The 11,890-nt window shown below is 38.4% G+C and overlaps 1 protein-coding gene across 1 annotated transcript in view; it reads left to right on the forward strand.

The window, feature by feature from the left end:
• The window catches only part of RAB31 (RAB31, member RAS oncogene family), a 117,112-nt gene that overhangs the window by 53,744 nt on the left and 51,478 nt on the right, over window positions 1-11,890 (forward strand). Inside the window, exon 3 of the mRNA XM_006089289.3 lies at window positions 9,190-9,271. Within this exon, the coding sequence (XP_006089351.1) occupies window positions 9,190-9,271 (82 nt within the window). The remainder of the gene's footprint in view (window positions 1-9,189; window positions 9,272-11,890) is intronic.

Consider the following 11,890-nt stretch of genomic DNA (forward strand, 5'->3'; position numbering starts at 1 on the left):
GCATTTTCTTGACAAAGTCAAGATTAAAGTCTAATTTTTCTGATTATAAAAGTTCATGTTCACCCTGGCTGGTATAGCTCAGTTGGTTGGAGTGTCGTCCCATAAAGCAAAGGTCATGGATTCGATTCCCAGTCAGGGCACATATGTAGGTTGTGGGTTCAATTCCAGGTCAAGGTGTGTATGGGAGGTGGCCGGTCGATGTTTTTCTCTCACATCAATCTCTCTCTCACCCTTCCTCTCTCTCTCTCTAAAAATCAGTAAGTATATCCCCAGGTAAGTATTAAAAATTTTTTTTAAATTTCATGTTCACTCTAAAAAGCTAAAAAACACATAACTTATAAACTAAAAATCATAATATATATAGTTTTATATCCTGTTTTCTACTTATTATGAACATGTTCCTATAATGTTACATAATCTTCAAAAACATGATGAAAATAATAGTTTTTTCTAATTATGTACCCATTATAAAAATTGAAAATGAAGAAAACCATGAGGAAAAATATAAAAAATTACCCATGACCTATCTCCTCAACCACTGCAAACATTGGCTATATTTTCTTCCGGTCTTTTTCCTATATACTGTATGTATTAAATATTTTTTTCATTTAACATTATATTGTGAATTCTATGCCATTAAATGTTCTTTAAAAATAATGATTTTTAATGGCTCTACTTTCATTTAAGGCATTTAGTTTGTTTAAAATATTTAAAAATATTATAAACTAGAGGCCCAGTGCACAAAAATTTGTGCACTGGGGGGGGGGTCCCTCAGCCCGGCCTGTGCCCTCTCGCAGTCTGGGACCCCTCAGGGGATGTCCACCTGCTGGCTTAGGCCCACTCCCTGGGGGATTGGGCCTAAGCTGGCAGTCAGACATCACTCTGGCAGCCTGGGAGCCCTCGGGGGATGTCCACTTGCCAGTGGGGAGCAGGCCTAAGCTGCAGTCAGACATCCTTAGTGCTGCTGAGGAGGCGGGAGAGGCTCTCACCACCACTGCTGTGCTGGCAGCCGTCAGCCTGGCTTGTGGCTGAGCAGAGCTCCCCCTGTGGGAGCACACTGACCACCAGGGGGCAGCTCCTGTATTGAGTGTCTGCCCCCTGGTGGTCAGTGTGTGTCATAGTGACCAGTCATTCCCAGTCATTCTGCTGTTAGGGTCAATTTGCATATTACCGTTTTATTATATAGGATAATGTTATGATGTATATCCTTGGGCATAAATACTTGCATGTACCTCTTTTTATTTCACTGGGTTAAACTCATAGCAATGGAGTAATTTAGTCAAAGGAAAAGAACATATTTAAAGTTATTGATAGATATTGCCACATTGTTTTTCAGGAAGGTTGTCCTTATTTTTGTATATAGTTACCAGCTTTAGAAAATTTAGAAAATTTTTGTATGTATGATTTTGAATTGTTTTTTCCCCTGTAGATTTAAAACTTAAACATTGCTTACACCTTCAAATTTCTTCATAAACACAATTTTAAATGATTGTACTATTAAATTATGTGCCCTTCTGCTTTTTATCTACATAATTTCTCACTTTTTTCTGGCAACAAGATTAAGCTCAGCTCCTCCGTTCTTATCTGTTGTCTTTTCCTGATATAGTTTATTTTCCCAATTTTAAAATTGCTCAAAATTTCTTATCTCTTCTGAGATTTTGAGAAAATGTTTCCAAACCAGTTTCAGAAAAATAAAGCCTGTAGGAACAAACAGATATTTGGAAGATGGCATAAATGGAATACTTTTCAAAAATTGTGTGCTTATTCCTCAGCTGGTAGATTTGGTGGGCTGGCAGTGTGGCTTATAAATGTGTTTTGTTTAGCCTCGTTTAAAAAATTTGAGCTAATGATGAGGAATCTGAAGATTTTTATATAATACACTTATATTTCTGGCTTCTTGCATAAATCAGTAGGCTTGGAGCACATGCTCTGGTGTCAGAAGCCATGCAGATGTGAGCCAGAGGTGCTCTACTCCCTGTGGGTGATGGGCTCTCTCTGCTCCATGTTGTCCCCACTATTATTATTATTGCTACTATTATTTTTATCAGTATTTTACTCCTAGCCCGCTTTGCTCATTTACATGTCCTACTTGGCCCCATAGACATTTCAGTTCATGTCTCTTGCACAAGAGCCTTTTTCTCAGTTACCCTGCTGGCCCCAAGGGACAGAGCAGCTAGGTAATTTGTTTAGGTAAGCAGTAAACTTGTAACTCGAACCAAGTGAGTCCACTTTTATTTTATTTTTTTATTATTTTTTTCTTTATTGATTAAGGTATTACATATGTGTCCTTATCCCCCCCCCCAATACCCCCCCACCTCCCCGCTCATGCCCTCACCCCCCTAGTGTCTGTGTCCATTGGCTAGGCTTATATGCATGTATACAAGTCCTTTGGTTGATCTCTCCCCCTTACCCCCACCCTCCCCTACCTTTCCTCTGAGGTTTGACGGTCTGATCAATGCTTCTCTGTCTTTGGATCTGTTTTTGTTCATCAGTTTATGTTGTTCATTATATTCCATAAATGAGTGAGATCATGTGACATATATCTTTCTCTGACTGGCTTATTTCACTTAGCATAATGCTCTCCAGGTCCATCCATGCTGTTGCAAATGGGAGGAGTTCCTTCCTTTTTACAGCAGTGTGTAGTATTCCACTGTGTAGATGTACCACAGTTTTTTAATCCACTCATCTGCTAATGGGCACTTAGGCTGTTTCCAAATCTTAGCTATGGTAAATTGTGCTGCTATGAACATGGGGGTGCATATATCCTTTCTGATTGGTGTTTCTGGTTTCTTGGGATATATTCCTAGAAGTGGGATCACTGGGTCAAATGGGAGTTCCATTTTTAGTTTTTTGAGGAAACTTTATACTGTTGTCCACAGTGGCCGCACCAGTCTGCATTCCCACTAGCAGTGCACGAGGGTGAGGGTTCCTAGTCATGGGAGACATAAAAATTAACTCTTTCAATGCTAAGACAATGACATTTCATAGCCTATGGCCTTTTCCCAATGAGAATGTGATCTCAGTGGGAAGAACGAGGGTGCACTTTAAAAGTGGACTCACCAAGTGCACCCTCATTCTTCCCACTGAGATCACATTCTCATTGGGAAAAGGCCATAGGCTATGAAATGTCATTGTCTTAGCATTGAAAGAGTTAATTCTTATCGTCTCCTGTGACTCACCCTGAAAAATCTTGGCTCTGCTATTCAAGCAGATTGTGTTAACATCGTGTGTGTGTGTGTGTGTGTGTGTGTGTGTGTGTGTGTGTGTGTGTGTGGTGTGTATCTCCCTCTCTATTTTAACTTTTACAAGGACATTGGGTTATTTCTGCCAGATTTCGGTTCCCACAGATAATGAAGTCAGTTCAGCATTTTCGATGCTCCTTCTCTACCACTCTGGAAGGAAATCCATAGAGAAAAAAAGACACTGGAGCTTCTTAAGATTGAAAGCTAGCAAAGAAGCTGAAAAAAACCTCCAAACAACCAAAAGATTAATGATCAATCTTGATTCTAAATATTGATAGTCTTTCTTCTAGTGGCAAGAAATCAGGGACAGAGAAGAGTATGTACATGTGTGTGTGCATACATATGTGTGTGAGTATTTGTATAAATGTATATACATATATAGGATATGCATATTACTGTTACTAAAGCTGTTCCTCACAGGCTTATTGTGTATCAAGGGGAAATTTCACAGATGTTATTTCCTCATTTGATCCTAAAACAGCCCTTTAGGTCATTTAGAGTAGATATTGGTCCTATTTCACAGATGAATAAACTGAGGGACTTTCTAAGTGCTCATTCCACTCAGACCGGCAGTGAGGGCCTCTGCATTCTTTCCTGACTTTGCCTTCAGGTTCTTCTTTGACCAAGGTCAGTGTGGTCATTTGGGTCTCAGAAGCCCCCACTGTCCCTATCTGTAAACCGAAGGGGTTGGCCTGGATATTGCATGTTTTTTTCCCCAGCTCTAACATCTATGATCCTGAGATTTTTAAAGGCATGAAGTTAGTTTTCCAAGTCTGAGAACTTTTAAAAAATAGGATTGATGTAGCATTTTATTCTGTTGCCTAGGACATATTGAGGAATGAGTGCAAATCTTCCTTATATCAGAGTAAAAACAAAAATAAATACAAAAACAGAATATTGATATAGCGTCTACATCAAGCATGTCAAACTCACGGCCTGTGGGCCGCATGCGGCCCACAACAAATATTTTTGTGGCCCAGCTAATATAACAGTATGTAAGAAACGTTTTAATAAAAATCTTGTAACTTAAATTTTTATACTATCCTGTTATACATAATTATTAATAACGAACTACAACGTTCGCTAATGACTGATTACTATAATCGTGTTACATTCATTTCCATTACACGCCTTACGTGCAGGCACACCATTTCTCTCCACTAATACTAGCAGCGAATATTTTAGTAGCTGATTGCCACATCATTAGTCTTGGACTGACTTGTTTAGTGAGCGTAATAGGAAATATTTCAGTTTCAGAGAACAAGAAAAATAGGTTTATTTGCATTACGCTTATTAATTTGTGCAGTTATTCAGTGTCTGGTATGTTAATGTTCAAGAAAAAATATTAATTTTTATTAAAATGTTCTATTTTATGTTAATGATTACTCACTTATTTCAGCCCTTTGTATTCAGCATGTCTCTATCAAAATAAACCTGCATTTCTATGAAAATTGAAGCTTTTGTTTTTTTGTGGCCCACATAAACTTAAACCTTGTTTATCTGGCCCGTGTTAGCCTTTGAGTTTGACATGCTTGGTCTACATAACAGTTTAAAAGACATTTATGCCCTCGCCGATTTGGCTCAGTGGATAGAGCATCTGCCTGTGGACTAAAGGGTCCCGGGTTCAATTCCCATCAAGGGCACATGCCTGGGTTGCAGGCTTGATCTTCAGTAGGGGGCATGCAGGAGGCAGCCAATCAATGATTTTCTCTCATCATTGATGTTTCTACCTCTATCTCCCTCTCCCTTCCTCTCTGAAATCAATAAAAATTATATTTTAAAAAATTTAAAAAAATTAAAGGCATTTATGGCAAAAATTCCATAAACAAAGTTAAAGGGCAAAGATTAAACTGCAAAAAATATTTTTTAAGGATACTATTACAAAGATTAGTATAAAATACTAAAACGGCATAAGAAATGGATGAGCACCCCAACTGAAAAGTGGGCAAAGGTCATGAACTAAAGATACAAAAGAGCCGAAACCGGTTTGGCTCAGTGGATAGAGCGTCGGCCTGCGGACTGAAAGGTCCCGGGTTCGATTCCGGTCAAGGGCATGTACCTGGGTTGTGGGCACATCCCCAGTAGGAGATGTGCAGGAGGCAGCTGATCGATGTTTCTCTCTCATCGATGTTTCTAACTCTCTATCTCTCTCCCTTCCTCTCTGTAAAAAATCAATAAAATATATTTAAAAAAAAAAGATACAAAAGAAAAGTACAAGTGGATAATAAACACTAAAATGATGTTCAAACCTCTAATAAGCATGATAAAAATAGGACTAAGATGCATTTTCTACCTGTCATACTGGAAAAGATTTGAAGGATTAGTATTGGTCGGGGAGAAGATGGTCCCATACATTGCCATGGACGTGTAGGTTGGTATAATCCACAGCAAAGTAGAGCTTCTAAGAATTAACTCGAAAGAAATAGTTGTACAAGGATCCACAGATCTAGGTACAAGGATATTCATTTAATTATTGTCGTAATAATGAAAATAGGTGACCAAAATGTCTATCAATGGAGTAGTGAATAAATTTATAACATGGTGTATAACATCATTTAGATAATGATATTCATTTGTATTTATAGAAACAGAAAGATGTTCATGATATGTAAAGTAGACAAGAAACAAAATTTATGATCAATTTTGGGGTAAAAGTTGTATAAAAATAATCTGCAAGGATATATACCAACTAATTAGTAATGATTGTGGCTAGGTGGTGAGATGGACAGTTGATTTTTATTTTCTTTTTTAGCAAAGTACATATATTGCTTTTGTAATGAGAAAAGAATAGAGATATTTCCATTTTTGAATTATTTTTGCTCTTATCAGTAGTTTGGGATGTATTTTGAACACTTTTAAAGAAATGAAATGTCATGGGACAGAAGTTGTTTTGATAATATTTCCTCATATCACATAAGAAAAATACGTATGATAATTAGAACTCTCTATTAACCCATGGTGTGTATATGTATGTTGTGAGAATAATGAGGGAATTGCAGGAATTTATACTTTTCTCCTTGGGAATTCTGTAATTTGTCTTAGGGTAAAGTGGAAGTTGAGGAAATATTACTGGGATGAGTGCTGCGTGAATGCAGGGCTGGACTCTGTACTGGCCTGGGTGGGCCAGCTCGGCCATATGAGAGAGAAGGAAGACATCCTGGCACTACCCCTAAAAATTCTAGTATGCATCTCCTAAGAATAAGAACATTATTCATACCCAGAAACTTAATTTTGATTCAATGGTAATATCTGACATATAGTCTAAATTTAAATTTCTCCAGTTGACCCCAAAATATCTTTTAAAGCTGTTTTATCTCCTAATCCAGGATCCAGTCAAGGTCCATATAGTGAGTGCATTTGGTTGTTTTATTGCTTTCTTCTTTTTTTTTATTAAGTTATTACATATGTGTCCTTATCCCCACATTACCCCCCAATCCTCCCCTCATGCCCTCACCCCCCTGTTGTCTGTGTCCATTGGTTAGGCCTATATGCTTGCATATAAGTCCTTTGGTTGATCTCTCCCCCTTACCCCCATCCTCCCCTACCTTCCCTCTGAGGTTTGACAGTCTGATCGATGCTTCTCTGTCTCTGGATCTGTTTTTGTTCATCAGTTTACGTTGTTCATTATATTCCATAAATGAGTGAGATCATGTGATATTTATCTTTCTCTGACTGGCTTATTTCACTTAGCATAATGCTTTCCAGTTCCATCCATGCTGTTGCAAATGGTAAGAACTCCTTTTTTACCGCAGCATAGTATTCCATTGTGTAGATGTACCACAGTTTTTTAATCCACTCATCTACTGATGGGCACTTAGGCTGTTTTCAAATCTTAGCTATGGTGAATTGTGTTGCTATGAACATAGGGGTGCATATATCCTTTCTGATTGGTGTTTCTGGTTTCTTGGGATATATTCCTAGAAGTGGGATCACTGGGTCAAATGGGAGTTCCATTTTTAGTTTTTTGAGGAAACTCCATACTGTTGTCCACAGTGGCTGCACCAGTCTGCACTCCCACCAGCAGTGCACGAGGGTTCCTTTTTCTCCACATCCTCGCCAACAAATCCTTATTTGTTGATTTGTTGATGATAGCCATTCTGACAGGAGTGAGATGGTACCACGTTGTCGTTTTGATGTGCATCTCTCGGATGATTAGTGACTTTGAACATCTTTTCATATGTCTCTTGGCCTTCTGTCTTCTTTCGAAAGTATCTATTTAGGTCCGTTTCCCATTTTTTGATTTGGTTGTTTATCTTCCTTTTGTTAAGTTGTATGAGTTCCCTGTAAATGTTGGAAATTAAACCCTTATCGGTGATAACATTGGCAAATATGTTCTCCCATGCAGAGGGCTTTCTTGTTGTTTTGTTGATGGTTTCTTTTGCTATGCAAAAGCTTTTTATTTTGATGTAGTCCCATTTGTTTATTTTCTCTTTTGTTTCCATTGCCCTAGGAGCAGTATCAGTGAAGAAATTGCTTCGGCATATGTCTGAGATTTTGCTGCCTGTGGATTCCTCTAGTATTTTTATGCTTTCTTCTTTCCTAATCTAGATTCTAGAACAGTCTCCATGCCTTCTGTTTTGTTTGCTTTTCATAATATCAACTTATTTGAAGCATTCAGGCCAGTTACCTTATAAAATCTTCCACATCTTAGATTTGCCTGACTGTTTCCTCATGGCTAAATTCAGATGAAACATTTTTTGGCTAGAATGCTGTATAGGAGATGTATGTACTTATTCCATCACAGTAGGAGGCTTCTCATGTCTGGTTGTCCCACTATTGGGGATGCTTGCTATTTTCTAATGAAGGAGAAGCTTTATCTTTCACAAAGAAGTCAAGGGTATTAAACATTTCTTGTTTAGATTTTTATATCTTTCATGAGCACAATGAAAAAGCTTATTAAGAGAAAATATACAAAAAGAAAAAGAACTCATGAACACAGGTTACAGTGTGGTAACTGCAGGAGGTGGAGGGGGATAAGTGGAGGTGGAAGAGGGTATATGGGGAATAAATGGTGATAGAAAATAAATAACATAGAAATAGATTTAAATTAAATAAAACTATAAATACTGGAAATAAAAAAGAAAATATGCAAAAAGAAAATGCCAAGTGTTTCATTATCTACTGAGAATTTCAAATTCTTCCTTTTTTTGTTGAGAAAGCATAACTATATATTAAAGTATCCATCTTTATCCCTGCATGTATGCAAGTAGGATGGGAATAAGATGGTATTCTTTTTGGTGCTGCTAGTGTGAGATTCATAGCGAGGTAAAGATGTAAGATAATTATTTAAAAAATATTTTTATTGATATTTTTATGGAGAGAGAGAGAAGAAGGAAGAGGGAGAGAGGGAAACATTGATGTGAGAGCAGAACATTGATTGGCTGCCTCCTATAATCCCCTTACCAGGGATCAACCCACAACCCAGGTATGTGCCCTGACCAGGAATTGAACCAGCAGCCTTTTGCTTCATGGGACAACACCTAACCAACGGAGCCACATAGGCCGGGGCAAGGCAATTTTTTTAACTTGTGCCATTGCAAGGCCCAAACTGGAAAATGTTCAAATACCAGCTGTCCTTCCACTCTTAATCGGTATAAGTTTTTAAAATCTACAGTTTCATTTGCTTTTATGATCTTGGGCATCTTGTCTGAGAACACCTGATGATAAATGTTTTTGAAAACAGTATTTTGAATACATTCTTTGCCTTTTTTCCTCTCCTAAAACCTCCAGCTGGACTAACAGAAAATGTAGACTATTTTCTTTTGGGTGACAGAATCCTAACAGCCCTCCTTTCCTCTTAGTGGCCCTTCAAGGACAAAGATGATGTGGATCTTTAATGTTAAATTAAATAAAACGAGGCATAATGTTAACTTGTTTGAAACAGAAGTCTTTTTGAAGATTGTAGAGGATAACTGGTAATGTGGAGATGTTGATTCTGTTTTTTCAGGGCGTCTTTTATGACCAAAACTGTGCCTTGTGGAAATGAACTTCACAAATTCCTCATCTGGGATACTGCTGGTCAGGAACGGGTAAGGATACCTTGTTGTTGGCTTTCAAAAGAAAATACTAAGATCGCTTTCTGAAGGGTTCTTTGTATTTGGCAAGACTCTAGTGGTTGCAAGTGACAGAAACCCAGCTGGAAATGATTAAAACAAAAAAGGAAATGTACTCTTTAGCTATGAGAATAATGTAAGGGGGGTGCCTATTTGAAGGCAGGGCTGAGTTCAAGTCCTTCAATGTATTGTCAGAGGCACCCAACTCTATTCCTTTTCTTTGCTAGGCTTACCTCTAGATTAGCTTCATAAGGCAGACCCTTTTCTTCCCTTCACTAAGGGTGGCAAACAACTCTGCCTGCATTTTGACACCTTAGCATCCTAATGAAGGAAAGCACTTCTTTCCCAAGAGTTGCAACCTATGTTTTGGTTCCTGAGGGTTCTCTTTGGTCATTTGGGTCATGTGCTCACTCTTGAACTTGATGCTGTACAGAGTTGGGAGGTGGGGGAGGAAGGTTGGCACTCCTACTAGTAGCACCAGGTAATATCCTTACCCCAGAGCTATCAGCTCCTTCTGAATCGCATTGGCTGCAAGTCAGATAGGCTTAGTTCCCCAAAGAAAGTCTGGGTTCTCTTACTGGAAAATGGGGGAATAGACATTGGGTTACTAGAACAGTAGATGACTCCTCTCTAATTCTTAATTCTTTTTATTTGCTGAAAATATTTATGGAAAAGATTATTTAAGAAGCTCATGTCTTTTAGATTTTAAAAAGTGAAATAGTAGACACCAACACACAGTGTCTATAACAGAATTTGTGTAATAACTAGATTGTACATTATCAAAGTTGAAAGGGGTGGTCAGGGTAAATGAAGCACAGGGATAACCAATATCTTGCCTTAACTGAGAGTTTTCAGCTGATTAAAACTTTCCTCAGAGCAAATAATTATGGAGTAAGATAGGTTGAACTTTCCCTTGTCTGATCCAAACACAAAGGTCAGCTTCTCTACCTACCCCATTTAAAATGTCAACACTTCCCTCCTTTTCCCGCCTTCTATAGCTCTCACCACCTTCTAATATACTATTTAATTCACTTAATTATTCATTTATTTTATATATATATAATGTATATTTTTTATCCTCAGCAAAGGATATATTTTTTAATTGTTTTCAAGAGAGAGGAAAGGAGGCAAGGAGGGAGGAAGAGAGAAAGAGAGAAACATCAATTGGTTACCCTCTGTACGTGCCCTGACTGGGGATTAAATCTGCAACCTTTTGGTGTACGGGACAACACTCCAACCACTGATCCACCTGGCCAGCGCACTTATTCTGCTTATTGTCTCTCTCCCTCAAAGGAAGAGAATCCAGGGTTTAGGATAACCCAGTGGTCAGCAAACTCTGGCTCGCGAGCCACATGCGGCTCTTTGGCCCCTTGAGTGTGGCTCTTCCACAAAATACCACGTGCGGGCGTGCACGTACAGTGCGATTGAAACTTCGTGGCCCATGCGCAGAAGTCTGTATTTTGTGGAAAAGCCACACTCAAGGGGCCAAAGAGCTGCATGTGGCTCGCGAGCTGCAGGTTGGCCGACACCTGGGAATAAACCCATCCATTTTCATTACCAGCTTCTAACAAACAAGAGTATGTTTATTATAATTTTCATTTTATATAAGTCCTCATTTAAAACTAACTTTCCAGCGTTTATAGATTAAAACCTTTAAAAAATCTCTTAAAAAAAGAAAAGAAAATTAGGACAAATCTTCTGGCCTACAAATGCTAACCTCATTAGAATGTCTTCTATTTTGCTACTAAATTAAAAGGACAGGCTGCATACATGAAGCCACTGCCTGAAACACCTCTTCAACTCTGTTAGTCAGCTGTGCATGCTGACTCCTGAAATGAGGGGGGCGGATTGAAGGAAAACGTGTCTTCTTAGAGACATCTTCGTCACATACTTTTGTGTTCTTTGTAGCTGTTCTGCTAGTTTTTTTGGGTTTTGGTTGTTAATGAAACTTAAACAGTGGAATTTTCTTGCTTCCCCTTTTTACTTTTGGCCATGAAATAGTTGCTTTTGCAGCTGCTTTTAATGAATGTAATAAGTCTGTTTTACAAATAGCTGGTTTAATATTAGCAGGACTGCTGCTTCTACGACTGGCTGCTGTGTCCTGAGGGCTTGCTGTATGTATTCCATGCACTATTCTGAGTGCCTTTTGTGCTAACACATTAGTCCTCTCATAGCACTCTGAGGCAGGGGCTGTTTCTATCCCCATTCACAGGTGAGGTCACAGAGGCATAGAGAGGTTAAGTAACTTGCTCAGGGTCACAGTCAATACGGTATAAAGCTGAAATTTGCATCCAGTAGTCTGGGTCCTGAGGTTTATAGTTTTGTTCTGATAGAACAACCACACAAATGCTATACAGCTGAAAGTAAAATCATCCAAAATTTCACTACCCAGATATTCCCACTATTGACATTAGATGGCCATTCTTCAGCCATCTCACTATGTATGTGTTGATAATTATATGTCAGTGGGATCATGATTCTTCATAACCTGCTGTTTTCATTTGATAATACCATTTTCTACAGGGAGATTTCTGTATGATGTAAGCAGAGCATAGAGATATTTACCTACCTATTCTGAAATAACATCAAGAGGTT

Source organism: Myotis lucifugus, unplaced genomic scaffold (genome assembly GCF_000147115.1).
Source record: "Myotis lucifugus unplaced genomic scaffold, Myoluc2.0 scaffold_58, whole genome shotgun sequence".
Classification (NCBI taxonomy): domain Eukaryota; kingdom Metazoa; phylum Chordata; class Mammalia; order Chiroptera; family Vespertilionidae; genus Myotis; species Myotis lucifugus.